This window comes from Astyanax mexicanus, chromosome 24 (genome assembly GCF_023375975.1).
Source record: "Astyanax mexicanus isolate ESR-SI-001 chromosome 24, AstMex3_surface, whole genome shotgun sequence".
NCBI lineage: Eukaryota > Metazoa > Chordata > Actinopteri > Characiformes > Acestrorhamphidae > Astyanax > Astyanax mexicanus.
In genome coordinates, this window is record NC_064431.1 from 30,243,756 (window position 1) to 30,263,903 (window position 20,148).

Consider the following 20,148-nt stretch of genomic DNA (forward strand, 5'->3'; position numbering starts at 1 on the left):
ATAGTAGTGTCAAGGAGGCGAGAGAGTTAAAGAGAGGAGGTGAGGAATTGCGAAAGCTCTTTATGATAGGTAAGAGAAGTTAAGGGGACTTTTAGGATGTTAGATTGGAAAGGGGAGGAGCTTTATGCATGTGCTGTTTACACAATCTTTTAAATGGGACCCATTTCTAGATATTTGTTTGAATTATTTGTGATTTGTAAGTGGCACAGAGCAGTGCTTCACGTTAAGTTTCCCTTTAATCCCAGCTGGAGCCTCGCTGAAAAAGGACATGTTATTCAGCCACGGTAAGTTTTTTTTTTTACTGAAACAGAAATATCAGTCTAAATATATTGCTGCTGTCCATTTTCCTGTCTCTTAGAGCCATTTTCTGTTCTTTTTTGCTGTCTTTTTTCCTTCAGTCAAATCCTGATCTGGCCGTTCAAATCAGGCATGCATCGTATTTCAGTACCACATATTGAATTTTCCCAGATCAAAACTAAAAATTCAATGTGTTTTTGCTGTTCACACAGCCACACAAACAACACACCTGTCTCAGATATGATGACATAAAAGATTTAGGATTTAAGCCACATTTACCTGCTGTGTGAACAAAGCCTAAGAGTATCCTATATCAGTCTAAATGTTTAATAATTTATTGCTCCTGCTACATTTTAGCCCTTCTCTGAACAGCACTGCAATCCAACACGTCCTTCTGGGTGCAATTATATATATTTGAAACTATTTTTTTGACCCTGAATGTATTTCAGCTCTGTTTTATTTACCATATTTTTCTAAATATAAGGCGAAATTTAAAACTTCTTTAAATTTCCCAAAAATCATCAGTGAGCTTTATAATCCGGTGCTCCTTAAATGTATTAATTTTACCAGTCGGGTATTAAGGAGCAGTAAATCCACTCTGCTGAAGTACAGAGTTATAAGGGTGAGTTTTAATGAAGTTTCTCCAGCACTGAGGCTGGAGCAGCTTTAGCATTAGCCGCTAACTGTGCTAAATGCTAGCTCTTTTACCATTCAGTGGTGAGTATGTCGGGCGGCGTTAGTGGAAATCTGTAAATCTAAGCTTACTATAAATAAACGGTAATCAAATAAACAGTTTTAAGGAGATAAATCTGTGTAGATTAACATCCAGCACTCATTTTACTCTAAAAGAAAATGTTTTTTTATGAACTACAGTTTTGTTTACTTAGCTTAGCTTAACAGGTCTCGCCACCCAGCGGCAAGACCTGCTGAATTAGAAGGAAAACATGGCAACACCCCTGTTCCTTACTAGTGTCGCATAATGAGTGTTATAATCTGGTGCACCTTATGTATGAAAATAGACCAGAAAGTAGACGTTCATTTATAGTGCGCCTTATAGTCCGAAAAATACGGTAAACTGAAACAGACTGATGTGTGCATGTGGTCAGAGCTGAAACACTGGCAGTGGTGAAAGAGGTTCTAAATAAAGTTGAGAAAAAAGACTAAAGTTCTCAATTAAGAGAGGACTGGTCTTCAATTGCATAATGTAAAAAGATATTTAAATGTAAATATTGTCCTCACACACACACACTCTCACACACACACACACACACACACTGTCCACCATGTCCATCTGAGAACTTCACCCCCGGCGTTATCAGGTAGCTCTGGGTCTTCTGGAGACAAACGCTCAGATATTCAGCTCGGTGGTTTTGGTTGTTCATGATTGGAAGGTTCTGGGGTACTGAGACAAAACAAAAACAAATAAAATCCATTTTATTATTCATTATTATTAATACATCTTATATTTATGTGCAGCTGCAAATTCTGTTTATGTCTCATTTTTCTCTCAATTTAGCTAGGACAACTGTCCCACCCATCCAGCTGATACTCTGCTATATATCCTCCATCACTAGTGATACTACAACTTCAGGAGGGTGAAGACTAGCACTGACTCCACCACTTTTCAAACTGCTGCTGATGCAGCATTACCGAGTAGCATCACAGCGCTAATGCTCGGAGGAAAGCGCAGCGACTCGGTTCTGATACATCAGCTCACAGACGCAGCCTTGTGCTGATCCACATCACCCTAGGAGTGATGAGGGGAAAGAGCGCCATCTACTGTACTGTACCCACCCAGAGAGAGCAAGGCCACTTGTGCTCTCTCAGGGCTCCGGTAGCTGATGGCAAGCTGCATGACCGGGATTTGAACCAGCGATCTCTCTCTGCACTCCATAAAACCTATATTAACTTGTGTTTAAATTTGTTATAATAGAAATAATAAAAAGTCTCTAAATCACATTACAATTAGTACAACTGAGTTGCTGTTTTTTTTCCAGTGCTGTAGGCGGGGCTAAGCTACTGTTTTATTGGCTTGTACACTTATTCTTTGGCTGGTTCACAGTCTATTCTGATGAACAGCAGGCCTCAGTTAGTGTTACGTGCCTCAATAGATACAAAAATATCTAAAATTTTGTTTAAATAATAATAATATCTAGAATTTAGTTTGAGGCTGAGTTTTTATTCAAATGAAAAATTAATGAGTAAATTAATTTCTCATTAAAATTAAATTCTTCGAATCACATTAATATCCAAGAGTAATATGGTAAATTCGATTAAGATTTTAGATTAACTGTGTGTGTGTGTGTGAGTGTGGTATTTAACAGTGTTTACCACGCTGTTCTGTTCATGGTGAGCCGGCGGGTTTCTGTACCCCGAATGCGGTGATGAAGACGTTGACGACGACGATGATGAAGACGAGGGCGGTGCTGATGTTCTCCAGCAGGTTCAGCTGATAGTGTTTACTCTCATCATTCAGATTCCACTTCACTAAACAACACACACACACACACACACGCATGAACACAGTGAATAAAGAGCAACTTCTCAACATTCACCATGATTCAGCTGCTGCACACGCAAATCCATTTACAGAAAAAATATTTAATATTTTTTATTTTTATGTGTAAAACAGCTTTTTAATGCAATATTTATAGAGCTGAAGAAAATAAAAAGAAAAGACCTTTCCTTTATTATTCCTTTCTGATCAATAAGATTAATGAAGAATGGGCAATTGAAACAAAACAATGAAAGAGAAAGATTATAAGATAGCATATCATTAATTGATTGATTGATTGATTGATTGATTTTAGCTGTAAACAGTCTATCAGAGAATTCACTACAGGAAACACTGAGGTTCAGTTCACTGGGATCACTGAATCATTTTAAACTTTTAGTTTCTAAACACCACCAGAAAGTCTGTGACTGTTTTAAATGACTTTTATTTTTATTTTTATTTATTATTATTTTATTATAATTTTTTTGTAGTTTATCTTTTTCTTATTATTTTAATTTTTCATTTATTTTATTTATATGTTTTTATTACTTTTTTATTCTAATATTTTATATTTTAATGCTTATTATTCATTTTATCAATTTACTTAACTTTTTTTCTTTTATTTTATATTTTACAAATTCTTTACTTTTTATGTTAATTTTATATTTTTACATATATATTTTTTCATATATATATATTAAATGTTGATTTAAAATTAGTATTTATTTTTTATTTATGTATTTCTTTTTCTATTTTATTCTATATTATTTCAAATTTCTTATTAAATGTTTTTTAACATGCTGTAAATGCTCAGAAACACTGTAAATAAGGGTCACTCTCAATGTTTTTCCTGAGTGAAAATAAAGGTTGATTGATTGATTGATTGATTGATTGATTGATTGATTTAGGGGTTTATGGGTTAATAGCTGTTGGTATGATACACAGTGTCTGGTCTCACCGATGAAGATGAGCAGGACTCCGACGATGACCTGCAGGATGAGGGAGATGCTGATGAGGGTGATGAGTCCTGTGTAGAAGCTGAAGGACGGGCCCTGCTCCAGCACGGCCTTTAGCTGAGAGGCGTTAGCCATTAGCAGCGCTACGTCCAGCATGCTCTCCGCCGCACTCTTCTTATTGGCGTAGTGGTTCATATTGAGAGGCTGCGACAGCGCCCTCCTCGAACTCGGACGCCGAGAAACCTAAACACACACACACACACACACACACACAGAATCACAGTTATTACAGCCCTCAGAGCTCAGTGATGGTCAGTAATTAACCTGGGGAGAGTGGGCTGGATCACAGGAGAGGAAAAGAGGTTCATCACTGGATTACATATAATCATGTAAATCAACATAGTGATTTACAGTACCAGTCAAAAGTGTGGGCACACCTTAAACTCAGTGTTTTTTATTATTATTTTAAAATGTTCTGCAGATTGTGGATTATTACTAAAATCATCCAAACTATGAAGAAAAACTATGGAAAAAAGTGTTAAACAAACCAGAATGTTTTATAAATATATATTTTTATATTTAGCACCTCTTGCTCAATTGACAGCTCAGTTTCTTTACTTTTACCCAAATTAAAAACCTCTGGAATATAATCAAGAGGAAGATGGATGATCACAAACCATCAAACCAAACTGAACTGCTTGAATTTTTACACCAGGAGTAAAGGCATAAAGCTATCCAAAAGCAGTGTGTAAGACTGGTGGAGGAGAACATGATGCCAAGATGCATGAAAAAAAACTGTGATTAAAAACTAGAGTTATTTCACCAAATACTAATTTCTGAACTCATTTCTATATTTCTATATTCAATAAAGAGAAACTGATTCATAAACTGTGAAAAGTGGTCTCTTAATTTTTTTTAATGTATCTAAAATATCATAATATTATTTTTAGTTTTTAATAAAACCTATATTTGTGTCCCTGTTATATTAGTTATATTTTTCCAAAATAAAAAACTTTTTTTTTTTTACCTTAAGTAAATCCACAGTCATTGTTATAGTAAATGTAATTGCATGTAATGTTATTGTGAATTTGGACCCAATATCTGAATAAAAGGGTTGTCTCTGTGTTTGAACAGAAGTGTGTACTGTAACACTAGAAACTCCAGGTTATTTGCGTTTGAATATTCATGTATCCAGTATGTTCAGCATGTTTTTGGCCTCAGTAAGCAGATTGTTAAATAAACATTATAAGACCCCCGTGTTTTCCCATAGAGAGGAACTGAAACTGTTGAGGTTTACTGCAGGACGTTCTGACCGGTGTGAAAGGACGCAAATGGATACGGTCAGAAACCATGACCTCACTTCCTTCCTCACATTTTTTGGACCACTGAATTGACTTGGAGAGGTGACAGCGGTAATAATATTCATTGTCCTTGACAAAAAACATCCAAGAACATTTGTGGGTTTTACTATGAAGCTCTGGGGGAAGTTCTGATGATTCTGACTGGATTAAATTTTAGACTTTTCAGACTTGCTGTTTGGCTGGTAACAGCACTACTGTATATATACACTAGTGTATCTAAAAAAAATAGAATATAATTGAAAAGTTACTTATTTTACAAATTTAGTTCAAAATGTGAATGTCATGGTTGGACAGGACTCAGACACGCGCTGATGCAGATAAAACGTGACTTTATTAAATAAAGTAGCAGACAAAGGGATAGTCAGACAGAAATATATCAACAGGGGCGAACAACAGCAGAAGGAATACAACATACCAGAGTAGAAACAGTTCAGAGGTCAAACACAGGCAGGCAATATCAGAGGGCAGGCAAAAATCAGAGTCGGTGAACAAAGCAAGGTCAAAAAACAAGAGATACAAAAATAGGCACGCGTTGAAAGAACAATAAAATAAAAAAGGCTGATATTCTATTTTTAAGATGTACCTGTATATATACAGCTTTGGTGGAATAACCCTGGTTTTTAATCACAGTTTTTTTTCTTGGCACCATGTTCTCCTCCACCAGTCTTACACACTGCTTTTGGATAACTTTATGCTGCTTTACTCCTGGTGCAAAAATTCAAGCAGTTCAGTTTGGTGGTTTGATGGCTTGTGATCATCCATCTTCCTCTTGATTATATTCCAGAGGTTTTCAATTTGGTCAAATCAAAGAAAATCATCTATGGTCTGTTATTTTTCTCTTTTTTTAATTGATTGTCTGCTCTGCTATTTATATTTATTATAAAGGCTTGAACTCTTTGCTCAGTGACTCATTTTGCGATCTCAGACTGTGAGGACAGAGATACAGAACAGAGGCTGGATAACACAAGTGTAAAAGATTTAGTGTGTGTGGTCATGTTTAGTCCAGGGTGTAAACACAGTGTTGCCATGACTGATGACAATGGTATTTGCCATTTACGGCCACTGAGATGCTGAATGGTGAATGGTGGGCTGTAACAGGGTTGGTGGGTGGGCTGTAACAGGGTTGGTGGGCGGGCAGGTTGTTGGGGTGGGGATGGGGGGCTGCCGGGTCACTTGAGGTTAATCTCTCTTCACTAATAGGCTGAACACAGGGTTAAATCTGCTCTGTGGGAGGAAACATGCAGCTGGTCAGTGTTATTAAAAGATAAAAACTAATGAACATGATTTATCTCTTTCCAGAAAAATGCTGAAGATCAGCCAAGATATGTCTGGTATCTCATCAGCCCCTCTATACAACAGGAGATGCTACGGCTAACGCTGCTAAAAAAAACACTGAACCTACGACTGTCAATAAATCCAGGTACATACAGCACTGGAAAAAAAATAACAGAGCACTTAAAAATGATGAGTATCTTTGATTTTACAAATTGAAAACCTCTGGAATATAATCAAGAGGAAGATGGATGATCACAAGCCATCAAACCACCAAACTGAACTGCTTGAATTTTTGCACCAGGAGTAAAGCAGCATAAAGTTATCCAAAAGCAGTGTGTAAGACTGGTGGAGGAGAACATGATGCCAAGATGCATGAAAACTGTGATTAAAAAACAGGGTTATTCCACCACATATTGATTTCTAAACTCTGAACTTAGAGCTAATATAAGCTCTGAATGAGAATATTTTTATCTGGAATTTGGGAGAAATGTTATCTGTAGTTTATAGAATAAAACAACAATGTTCATTTTACTCAAACATAAACCTATAAATAGCAAAAATAGCACAGTTTAAGCTGAGAGGGCACTGCAGAGGTGAAAATTACCACAATAAAAGTGTTTTAGGACATGTTTCTACAAATTTTAAGCAGGACTGGTACATTTTATTACTTCAAAGAAACACATTTCAGCTATTAATAATTTTTTTGTTGTTTTTTAAGGTTTAGTGGCTCTTAAAAAAGAACAACTACATGAACTGATGTTTACTGTTATTCCCCCACCTATAAATGACTTTAAACTGACAGATAAACAGCAGAACATACATGATAAAGCTCCAACAGTAATCAATTAATATCCAGGACCATTTTCTTAAAACGTCTAATCCAGGCTATTCCCGATCAATACTTAATATTAAAATATTAATGAAATGAATATCCAGAATATGGTTTAAGATTTAGTGCATCTAGAGGATCTTTAAACAATACTCTAATAGCTAATCATAACTATTTAATTTCAACCTAATTTTAATTTGCTGTTTCTAGCTATTTCTACTGATATTCCTTTTGAAACAATAGAAGACAACATGCTACTCATTAATCTTCTGCTTTTGTTCTTCTACATTCACTGCAGTAATGATTCCTTTTAGAAAAGGATGAGCTCAGACTGATCTTTATTAGTTCTATCTTGTCTCTGTTTATGCTGTGATCTGCAGATAGATATCCTCCAGGTATATCTATCCTCCTGAGAGTAGAGGAACTGAGTGCTTGGGCAGCTGGGAGGAGTCACTCTGCCCAACAGAAGGCCTTTGTGTGTGTGGAGGGCAACAGCAAAGAGGAAAAGAGCCTCGCCCCAGCTTCTCACACACATGTAACCACACACACGCAATCACACACACACACACACACACTCGTATATATAAGAGTGTGCAGGAAGTTTCGCAAACGTCAGTGATTATCTGAAGGTGACAGTTTGTGTAAACTTGCTCTATACTGTTGTCACCCTGATCTCAGTCTCAGTCTTTCCCACTATAATAAACGTGGTCTGGTGGTCTCCTCTCTTCTTTGTTGTGTCTCTCTCTCTCTCTCTCTCTCTCTCTCTTTCTTCTCCTTTCTCAATAGCGGCAATTCATCTGCACTAGACACACTGTAGACGTGCCTGAGTAGAGGGAAACTGTGGCAGTTAATGATTAGATTGGCCTATAGAATAACAATGACGAATGCAAAAAGATTAAACCTTTTGGCCAAAATGCCAATTGAAAAAAAATTGATGATTTTTTAAAAACTACATGAATTAAATATACTTTAAATATACTAAACATATTCCTTTATTGCTTAAAAAAATACAAAATTATTAATTATTAATTATTAAAATATATTTTTTAATATTTGGGGAACAACAGTGGTGAAACAGAGAATTACATGGATGGATGGATGGATCCCAGAGGGAAATTCTGGAATTTCTGGTGCATTTAGCCAGTAAATAATATACAGCAGGGGTGTCCAAACTACGGCCCGCAGGCCATTTGCGGCCCGTTTCCTTTTTTGGAGCGGCCCGCGAAGTATTTTAGAAATAGAATGAAAGTTGGCCCGCTGTTAAGCAGGTTTTTATAATGTGAGATTCAAAGTTTGAAAGCTAGGTGTCAGAAACGGGCCAAAGAGTCTAAAAGCGGAGAGAGTGCGCAGTTGTAGCGCAGAAAAACGGGCCAAAGAGTCTAAAAGCGGAGAGAGTGCGCAGTTGTAGCGCAGAAAAACGGGCCAAAGAGTCTAAAAGCGGAGAGAGTGCGCAGTTGTAGCGCAGAAAAACGGGCCAAAGAGTCTAAAAGTGGAGAGAGTGCTCAGTTGTAGAGCAGAAAAACGGGCCAAAGAGTCTAAAAGCGGAGAGGGTGCGCAGTTGTAGCGCAGAAAAACGGGCCAAAGAGTCTAAAAGCGGAGAGGGTGTGCATTTCTAGCGCAGAAAAAACGGGCCAAAGAGTCTAAAAGCGGAGAAAGTGCGCATTTCTAGCGCAGAAAAAACGGGACAAAGAGTCTAAAAGTGGCGAAAGTGTTCAGTTGTAGGGCAGAAAAACGGGCCAAAGAGTCTAAAAGTTGCCGTAATTAAGGAGTTTAATATTAAGAGACATCATGAAATGAAAATGTATAATTAAAGTGGTATATTTCATTATTTGTTTTATTACAGAGTAATGACTCTTGACTTCAAATATATTTCTTCTTCTGGCCCCCAACAAAAAAAGGTTTGGACACCTCTGCTTTAAATATACTAAACATATTCATTTTTTGCTTAAAAAAATACAAAACTATAATTTTTAATATTTGGAGAACAGCAGTGGTGAAACAGAGCAGTACATGGATGGATGGATGGATGGATTCCAGAGGGAAATTCTGGAATTTCTGGTGCATTTAGCCAGTAAATAATCTACAGAGAAAAAGTGCAAGATTTGTCACTATTTTAACACTATTTTACCAACAATAATAAATAAAAAAGTCATGGCATTTTTACAATAAGGGTACATTAACTCTACTTACAGCAGTCTGCCTCAACTATTTATTAATTGGCACAAATACATCTTTAATTAATTATTACACATTTATAACTAACATCTCATTTCACTAACCTAAGCATTTAAATATAATAATGTTCATTATTTTAGGGCCATAACACCCTGCCCTACTCTGAATTATGCTGATTTTTAAAAAGTGGGCATTTCTCTGTAAGGGAGTTTTCACACTACAGCAGTTTTTTCCTGACTCAGAATCACTTGCTCTGAGAGTGTTTTTTTTTTTTTTTTTTAACATTTTCTCTCCAATTTATACGGCCAATTACCCAACCCACTCGTTAGGACTCCCCCTATCGATAGCGATGTCCCCCCGACGCCTCTTTTTGAACTGCTGCTGATGCAGCATTGCCGAGTAGCATCACAGCGCTAACGCTCGGAGGAAAGTGCAGCGACTCGGTTCTGATACATCAGCTCACAGACACAGCCTTGTGCTGATCCACATCACCCTAGGAGTGATGAGGGCAAAGAGCATCATCTACTGTACCCACCCAGAGAGAGCAAGACCAAGTGTGCTCTCTCTCAGGGCTCCGGTAGTTGATGGCAAGCTGCATGAACAGGATTCAAACCCGTGATCGCCTGATCATAGTGGCAGCACTCAGAGCCCCCTGAGACTGTTTTTAACACCTGTCACAAACACATACACTGTATGCTTAAATGTAACCTTTTTAACATAACTTTTAACTTATGATTTTACCAATCTTAATTCGTTTCATTGTAACCCTTCCTGTGGCTCATGGTTATATTGTAAATAAACTTCACAATTCAAAAATAAATCAAAATAACCAGAGATGTAATTTATATGAATAATTATTTTAAATGAGTTTAATACTGTTTTTAAAATTCTGTTTATACTTTTTGCTCTGTATGTTCAAATACTACATAATAAATACAATAAATACAAAACTAAAATGGGCAAATACAAAAAACAGCAATACAGGATTATACAAAATTGTACATTTAAAAAAATATTACATTCACTTAATTTTAATTTTAGATTTTAGATATCTATTGTTTGTTTTAACAGGAACAGAAAATAAAAGAATAATAAGTTGCATTGTCATCTACTAGCACAGATCCTGTATGTCTTATTCTTAGGAAATAAGCAAAAGCTTCACAAAAAGGAGATTTTAGCACATGATACAAAACGCTTCTTCTTTTATATGCTGATCCTTCAGTACCGTCAGTGACCCAGTCAGATACATCATACTGCCCTGAGTTATGAGGAAGCTGTTAATATTTCTTTCCATAACAAAATGCTTCTCTAGAAGCGTAAAAAATAACAGAATTTCTGTAGAATTCAGTGGTTGAGGTGTAAACAGTCATGCTGATTGGGGGGATGGTGTGAAATCGCTGCAGTAAAATTCACAGAATTTGACTTTTTTTACAGAGGTGGTGAATGGAAACAAGCGTCTGTCACCATGACCACAGAAACCCCTACAGAAACACAGCTAGCCCTGTCAGATCATCCAGAAATAACTCAAATAAAACTAGATTACAGATACCATTAATATAACTATATAACAGTAGTGTACATTACTGTACAGGACTTTTAAGTAAAGAAAAAGCTTCTTATCTGTGCAGTAAGTGTTTATTATCTCAGTAAAACACATTCCAGCATTACAATAAATACAAACAGCAATTTTAATAAAAGCAGTTACAGCTTTTACAGCCCTGTTTTCCTTAAAACACTAAATCTCCTAATCTCTCCTCCTCATCTGAGTTTAATAGAGTTATTTCTAGTTCTCATCATATTAATCAACACCTGGTTTGGTGAATTACTGGTAAATGTGGTAAATCAGGTGAGCTGCTGACGGAACTGAACATAATAATATACACATGCTGGCTGAGGAGCATCGAGGAGAAATCTGGAATCTCTACACTTTATTCTTCAGCTTCAGCTCACAGGATAAAACATACTTATAGTTAAAAATGAGAAATTCTTGTTACGTTTTACTGTATTTATTTTTATTTGCATCTGTTCAAATCATATGTGGTGTTTTTTAGGTAAATACACTCATATTCCTGAAATAAATGAATCTGCCGATATACACTTTATAACTTAAAACTGATAAAAAAAAAAAAACTAGCCTAATCTTTACAACATACAATAAATACATCAGCATGTATCGATTTGAAATATCATGCATGCCGATGATTCTGGAAAAAGGCAATTATCGTCCGAAACCGATATAAAGCCGATATAAAGCTGATATAAAGCCGATATCATCGTGCATCAATAATAAAGACATATTTATGCATTATTTTGAACCCTTGATGCCTCACTGACTTTATCACAGCCATAGGATTACTAACAACAAATCAAGGCAGTCTGGCTTAATTGATCCTTAATTGTTAGTTATAACAGCAGGGAAAGCTACAGGAACCACCTGTATCTTTACAGATGAAAAGCTTTTATTTTAATCATTAAAATTTTTTAACCCTTGTGTGGTGTTCGGGTCTGTGGGACCCGTTTTCATTTCTCATCAAATGATACTAAAAAAATATTTTTTCTAACTCAAACTCATTGGCATTGGCTCATTTTTTGTGAAAAACATGTATCAAAACACATTTTTGATAAACACACACTGTACACCCCCCCCCCCCCCCCCCCCCACACACACACACACATTTATATTAAATATAGTATGTTTGGCCAAGGGCTAATAAACATTGCTTCATTTGTAAATTTGAAACTAAACAAATTTTCTACTCATATCTTGAGTTTAATTCATTTTCTTTTACATTTTATTAAAAAACTAAAAAAAGAGTAGCACTTTTTAAAAGAAATGTAACATAAGAAAGGTAAAGGGCAAATATTAACCATGTAAGCTGTTTATATTGCTTGCAGTTTAGGTGAAGCAAGCATGTGTAAAGCATTTTAATGTAAAATTGCTTAATTTTGCTGAATTAAATACAAGTAAAAAAATTATGAACACCACACAAGGGTTAAACAAATATTTAGAATTGTAATAAGTGATTAATAAATTGTTGAAATATTCTGAACATATAGGACATAAATAAATATTTTGGTAACACTTTACAATAAGCGTACATTTTTAGCTTATATATATATATATATATATATATATATATATATATATATATATATATATATATATATATATATATATATATATTAAATACACTTACATACATTGTATATTAAGTCCATAATGTAATAATAAAAAAAATATTTTCTATAGATTGCTGCTTAATTGTATAGTTTTTTACTGTTGAAATATTGGTGGATTTTCCCTTTAAAGACCCTTTTTCATCATTACAGAGGAACACCAGCTTACTTCATCCTGAAAGTGAAAGTGAAGATGGAAACTGAGCTTTCAGCTGCTTTTATGTATTAAGTGTTGGAATGTGAAGTTCAGGTCAGCTGATTCAGACTTCCCCGATTTCCCCCGTTCTTTCCTGAAGCAGGACATTCAGTATTTCATTAACAGACCTTCTGCAATACTCTGACCTTCTGTACTAAACATACAGTCTGTCAATCATTCCTAACCTGTTCAGCTGGAAAACCAAACACATGCACAGCTGGAATATATATATAACATATATAAAGTTTCCTAAATCAATATTTGCTGGTTTTTAATCACAGTTTTAATCATGCATCTTGGCATCATGTTCTCCTCCACCAGTCTTACACACTGCTTTTGGATAACTTTATGCTGCTTTACTCCTGGTGCAAAAATTCAAGCAGTTCAGCTTGGCTTGATGGCTTGTGATCATCCATCTAAAATCAAAGAAACTCATCATTTTTAAGTGCTCTCTTATTTTTTCCAGAGCTGTATATTTCAGTATATGCCAATATGCTGACACATGATACATTTTTACCTCTTTTGATTCTATGCATATATTTTTTTCTACATTTTTTATTATCATATATAGTGGTGTATATACTTTTAGATAACATTTTGTTGTATATATTCTTGCAATAACTTTAAAATGTATGCTGAAATTAATCTAATATTTTTTTAGTAAATTCAATTGGCAACAATATTGAACTAATTCACTACAATCAAAGGACAAATATTATGAACTAAAGTCCAAACCAAGAGTAAAAACAATAACTATCAACTTCTGGATGAATCTAAATACAAATGGTTAAATTATGGTATTTTTTTAATAATATGTTCTTACACTATTATTATTTTAAACAAAATCAGGGTCTAGTTAAGTTAGATCGATTACACTAATACTTATATTACTAATAAAACTAATATACTAATATTTATTGTGTTGCAGTAGTATATTCTTAAAAAAAAACATTTTTTAGATTGTTATCCCAAAAATACAATAAAAATACAATTTCAAGCACCACTAAGTTTATTTATTTACCAAAATATGATTAATGATACTAAAGAAATTAAAGTAAGCTAAAGAAATTGTGTTTTGCAATGTCCAGTAAGTAAATAAATATGTATATAAGTAAATAAATATATAAATATAAATATATATAATATATATATATATATATAATATATAAATATATGTAAGTAAATATAACTTGTATATAACAGTTTCTGAGATATATAAGCTGTAGAAATGTATGAAATCTCTTCTTACAAACATAAAAAATCCACTTATTACAGAAACCCAGCGGCACAGACCAGTGACCTCATACTCTCACTGGAGCAGGTGGGTTTCTACATGAATGAATGAGGGGCTTGTTTGGAAAGAGACTCTCTAATTCCTCCATGACCTGAGCTTTACCACACCTGCATCACCTCCTCAAACACACTGACCACACCACACTCCACCTCTACACACTGAACACCGTCCAGCAAGTCCTCACACACTCCCACATTCACTGTACATTATAGATAAATCATTGATATTTAAATCAGAAAATAGTTTAATCGAAACTTATTATCCAATAATGAATAATAATCAGAGGCTCTGGTGGATTTCCAGGAAAGTCAGCCTGTAACAGGTGTGTGCCGTATCGTATTGTAAGAAAGTTACCACTTTAAAATAAGACTACCTTTATAAAGGGTTTATAAATGGGTTACAATTAGTTTATTAATGGTTACTAATTAGGTTTTGGTTAGGCCCGTAAAGATAAGATGTTTTTTTCTGGACGATATGTTGTCCCAGAAATTATTGTGATAAACAATTAAATGCCACTGACATAATGATAATAGAATAGCCTAAAAAAGCAATTAAACACTTTTTAAAGACAAGAAAACTTGAATTATTAATGTACACGAATTATAATTCATTTGAGAATTATATACTTATTTCTTCACCTACTTTAGTCCACACTGTGTGTATGTTATGGAGTCACAGTTATTGAAGCATGACTAGCTAAAATACTGTTCACTGTTATACATATATGAACAAACATACAAATAAACACAACAGACAATATCACGACTATCAAAAAATATTGAGGTCATGTTAATTTATTGTACGATAAATCAATATTGCAATTATTGTGACAGGCCTACTTTTGGTCTATTATCAAAAAAAAAACAGGAGGTTGATTTTGCCCTATTTCAAGAGAATAAGGCGAATAGGAGAGTTGAGGTGCACATTGAATTCTGCCGTGATTTGATCAGCCGTGGTTTTATGTTTTTTGGATACAATCCGGATTAGCACCCGAACATCCCTTTCAGACAGCTTCCTCTTACAGCCTCCACAGTTAATCCTGTTGGATGTGGTTGGTCCTTCTTGGTGGTATTGCTGACATTACCCTGGATACCGTGACTCTTGTGCATTACAAAGACTTGCTGTCCTGGTCACATATACGCCAGCAAGACGTGCACCAACAATTTGTCCTCTTTTGAACTCTGGTATGTCACCCATAATGTTGTGTGCATTGCAATATTTTGAGTAGAACTGTGCTCTTACCCTGCTAATTGAACCTTCACACTCTGCTCTTACTGGTGCAATGTGCAATTAATGAAGTTTGGCCACCAGGCTGCTCCAATTTAGACATGAAACCTCCCACACTAAAATGATGACAGGTGTTTCAGTTTCATTGTCCAACCCCTGTATATGGAGTATAATGCATAATAAGAAGGTTACCCACTTCTTCAGTCCTTTGTATCTCCAGTTTTACTACCAGTTGAGCTCATTCACTGAGGAAAGGTGATCACATTTCTACAGGCTTTAGTCCTCCAACCAGTTTTTCCACACTACAGTCTCTGTTAATTCAATTCAACTCAGTTCCATTCGAGTTGGCTGTATTGGCAGGGCTGTTATAATAATAACACTGCTGGCAAAGCACACAAACATCAAAACTGAAACTATTCAATTGGTGAAATTAATCAATGAGAACATTAATGATAAAAACAGTGTCATTGGTCTGTCACAATAATTGCATTATCGACTTATTGTACAATAAAAATGTATGACCTCATTAATATTTGATAAACCTGATATTGTCTGTTGTATTATTTGTATGTTTGTTCACATCTATAACAGTAAACAGCATTTATCATGCTAAAATGACCAATCAGTGCTTCAATAACTGTGACTTCATACACACAGTGTACACAGACTTCAGTAGGTGACCAAAATTAGGTACATATTTTCCCCAACTAAGGTTAATTAAAATTGTTTTGTTATATATATATATATATATATATATATATATATATATATATATATATATATATATATATATATATATATATCAGTGTCATTTAAATTGTCTGAAAATAATGTTAATGTTATAATATTGTTACTTTTACTACTTTTTTTTTAATTAGATGATCTTTGGCAACTGCACTTGAGGATACTTTCCAAGATTTGGATGATTATATTAGTAATATTGATATTAATAATAATATTGTCACTTTCACTACTTTCACTCTCTTTCCCCATCAGAACCCACAACTTCTCAATGGCTGTGTCTCAAACCACACCAGCCATCCAAACTAAAGCCCAGAGAAACACTAATAGAGGCTAATAAACTGCTGATAAACAATAAAAATACGGTTTTTAACCACATCCTGCTACAGTATACTATAGTACAGATAGTTTTCACAATGTTCACTAAGCTCTAATTGTGTTAAAATTAAATAAAAACGAGTTAAAACGTGTCGCTGGTCTGATCTCCTCAGTGTTTTTAGTTCAGGGAGAGCCGCTGCGCTGTAAGCCCCGGTGTTTAGTGGGGACCGCGCGGTGTTTACAGCCCGCAGGATGGGGACTCTCTCCCCGGGTAAAACAGCCGCTCACCTCCGCCCCGATGCTCTTATCCGCGGCTCCGTTCAGCTCCAGCGTTTCGGACGCCATGGCTTCGCTTTCCCCGGTCTCCTCCGCTCCTCCGTAACAACAGAAAGATGAGAATAAGTGAAGGAGCCGGACCGGCTGCAGACTTCCCGCTAGTGCGGAGTGAGATCATGGGGAGGGGGCAGTGATGCTGCAGTACCGCCTCCCGCGTACAGGGGGTGCGCTGAGCAGCGTGTGTGTGGGTGTGTGTGTGGGTTTGTGGGTTTGTGTGTTTAGTCTGTGGGGACCCTGCGTCAGTCTGATGACGACATAACTGGGACCTTGAAGTTATGGGGACATGTGTGTAAATCAGAAAAAATAATAATTATACTTATTTTCTCCCAAATATCTTTATTAATTTTCAGCATTTTACAACCACAAATCATCCCCCCACCCTAAAACCCAATGCTCACTCTATAGATACAAACTTTACATCTTTACATTTTTTACGTTACAATTTTTTTTACAAATCCCAATAAGGGTAACCACATGTCTTCAAGCTTCCCTTTAGCTATATAGGTCAGTTTCTCCAATTCCAGGTTGCTGGACATTTGTTTAATCCATTGGTTTATCTAATCAATTACATGCTTGGTAAGCTTTCTCCTTATTTCAGTCCCTCCAAAACCATCAGGAAAAATGTGCAGCAAACAAAGTTTACAATCCATTGGCATATCACATTCAATTACACGATAAATAAATGTTGTAAACTCTTTCCAATATATCTGAAGTTCTGTACATTGCCACATACAATAAAGAAGAGTGCCCTTATCTGTACCACATTTAACACAGTCATCAGGAATATTTGAATTGAAATGATGAAGTTTTACAGGCGTAATATAGGTTCTGAATAACCATTTGTATTGTCGAAACTTAGTGTTAATAGTTTGCGTTTGTGCCAACTGACACAAGTTGTTCCAATCTTCATTAGAGATTTCTGTTTGCAGATCTGTTTTCCATGCTTGTAAATATGAACAACTACTTTCTTTTGAGGCTAGAAGTAAAGTGTTGTAGAATTTAGAAAGCAGACCTCTACTCTGATGATGATGAAAGGCAATAATTATACTTATAATAATTATTATACTTATATATTCATGACTATTTACATTGTAGATTCTCACTGAAGGCATCAAAACTATGAATGAACACATGTGGAGTTTTATGTACTTAACAAAAAATGACCTGGCCTCCACAGTCACCGGACCTGAGAACCCAATCCAGATGGTTTGGGGTGAGCTGGAGCACAGAGAGAACAAGGCAAAGGAGCAACAAGTGCTAAACACCTCTGAGAACCTTCCTTCCTTCAAGACTGTTGGAAAACCATTTCAGGTGACCACCTCTTAAAGCTCATTGAGAGAATGATGCCGAGAGTGTGCAAAGCAGTAATCAGAGCAAAGGGTGGCTATTTAGAAGAAACTAGAATATAAAACATGTTTTTTCAGTTATTTCACCTTTTATTAAGTACATAAAACTCCACATGTGTTCATTAAAAGGTTTGATGCCTTCAGTGAGAATCTACAATGTAAATAGTCATTAAAATAAAGAAAATGCATTGAAAAAGAGCAGGTGTACATAGAGTAATAGAAGTTCAATGTAAAAAAAACAAACAAACACAATTTTAGACAGGGCCTAATAGAGATCAAATGGAAATAGTGGGATAAAGAAGGAAATGAGGTTAGATGTAGTTAGTTTGTTAAAGGTGTTATGAGAAAAAGTGCTCTTTGAAGAGTTTCTTCTTGTAAAAGGAGTTTCTTATTAAAGATAGTAAAGGAATGCTCCTGATCTGGTAGTGGAAGGGAGTTTGTTCCACTATTAGGGAACTCTGTATGAGAACAGTCTGGATTGCTTTGTGTGAATGACAATAAAGTAGTTTTACTGTCAATACTGCATATGTACAGGACATATAGAGGATTGAAATGACTTTCCAAAGCTTCAACAAGTACAGCAAGATAAAAATAAAAATCTAAAAAGAATGAGGGACACTAGGTACACAATATATTACTGCAATCAAATGCTTTCTGTAGTTTCTGTTTTACAACATGTAAGAGCATTTATGGTACATTCCTTTTCCTCTTACTGTGATGTTTGCAGGCATTTGATGACGAACGTTTTATAAAAGCTAAAATGTCTTATTTTAAATTCATGTGAGAAGCTTTTAACTACTCTGGATCATGGTCTTGCTACATTCCCTTCTGCAGTCATGACCTTTTAAGATAGAAATAAAACAGAAGTGAAAAACAGAATATATAATATGGTTATCTATGATTTTAAGGAACACTGTAGCTCGATTGTAGAAGTAAAACTCCCAAAATGTGAAATCCCTGTTTTTATCCAGGTCAGTACTATGGGATTTTCCAGTTTATGTACAGACATCCTCTAAGCTAACTTTTTATACTTCTAAAAGTTTAAAAACTGTTATATATATATATATATATATATATATATATATATATATATATATATATATATATATATATCAGTGACAGCAGTAGACAGCAGGTTAATGGTAGATAGTGTGGTGGTTTATCTTTAGCTGAGGCCTTGCAGAGTTTAGCATATTCCCTAATTTAACAAACATGATCCAACGGACCATCTCATTGCTCAGTCATCCGTGGTGGATCTGGATGTGTTGGAGCACAGCAAGCTCTGAACTGTGCCTTACTGCTTCAGGCCCAACTGGATTTGAGTTTGGATTAGCTTTTGGACCGGCATTGGTTTCAAACAATGAGGATCAAACCTTATTACATCAGTGTACGGCGGTGTCAACCGTAAGAGCTTTCTCTTTGGTTGCAGTGACTATAAATAAGAATGGCCGAATTTGGTTGTGCCTGTGATCTACTGTTTGTACAGTGGCAGTGGTGGAGAGTAATAAAAAAAAGCTACTAGCGTTTTTGTGTATCATTACTGTTACTGAAGTATGTCTGATTCACTTTTTTCTTAATTTTCATTTAACTACAATATGAAAATATATAGATATATTTATATATAATATATAATATGTTCATAAAAACATATTTCGAAAGAACATTGATAACATATAGATGCAATATAATTATGGGAAACCCATTTGTGAACCTGAAGCATGTTTAAACTGAAACTACTAATTAGGATTCTTCTTATAGAAACTATTCACCTGTGGTGATTTAATAGACGTACACTGTATTTCCAAAAGTATTCATCACCCATCCATTCATCACCTTGTGGGTGGGGTTGCCGATGTTCTCCTTCAGTCATTCACTGACGTGTGTTTCAGAATTTTCGAATCGGACAGTTCTTTGCGCCTGACACTCTGGCTGAAACTCCACCCTCTTTGACTAGGTCTGCCTAACAACAGAGCGATCTAATTCTGATTGGCTCAATGAGAGTACATTAGAATATACAGCCGATGAATTGGCAAGCGTGAGAAATACCATGTGTGGCGTGTGAGCGTGTGAACTCGCTAAGGTGCGTGTGTGTGAGACTTGGGAACACTTGAGTAGAGAGACTCATG

The 20,148-nt window shown here is 35.4% G+C and overlaps 1 protein-coding gene across 2 annotated transcripts; it reads right to left on the bottom strand.

The window, feature by feature from the left end:
- Nucleotides 1-708: 708 nt before the first annotated feature.
- On the bottom strand, nt 709-16,799 carry ninj1 (ninjurin 1). 2 transcript variants are annotated; one of them, XM_022682574.2, is made up of 4 exons: nt 16,629-16,799; nt 3,750-3,990; nt 2,669-2,784; nt 709-1,699 (listed from the first exon to the last, which is right to left on the bottom strand). In XM_022682574.2, the coding sequence occupies exons 1-4, from the start codon at nt 16,683-16,685 to the stop codon at nt 1,676-1,678; spliced, it is 438 nt and encodes a 145-aa protein (XP_022538295.1). In that variant the 5' UTR covers nt 16,686-16,799; the 3' UTR covers nt 709-1,675. The 2 variants fall into 2 exon arrangements, with proteins under 2 accessions (XP_022538295.1, XP_022538294.1); XM_022682573.2 differs by having other exon boundaries at nt 2,629-2,784.
- Nucleotides 16,800-20,148: the final 3,349 nt, after the last annotated feature.

Excerpts from the sequence above, each read along its gene's own strand:
- ninj1 (XM_022682573.2), bottom strand. The coding sequence starts at position 16,685 with ATGGCGTCCGAAACGCTGGAGCTGAACGGAGCCGCGGATAAGAGCATC. Across the intron at positions 3,991-16,628 it reads ATAAGAGCATCGGGGCGGAG|GTTTCTCGGCGTCCGAGTTC; the intron begins GTGAGCGGCTGT and ends GTGTGTGTTTAG. Across the intron at positions 2,785-3,749 it reads AGTCCTGCTCATCTTCATCG|TGAAGTGGAATCTGAATGAT; the intron begins GTGAGACCAGAC and ends TGTGTTGTTTAG.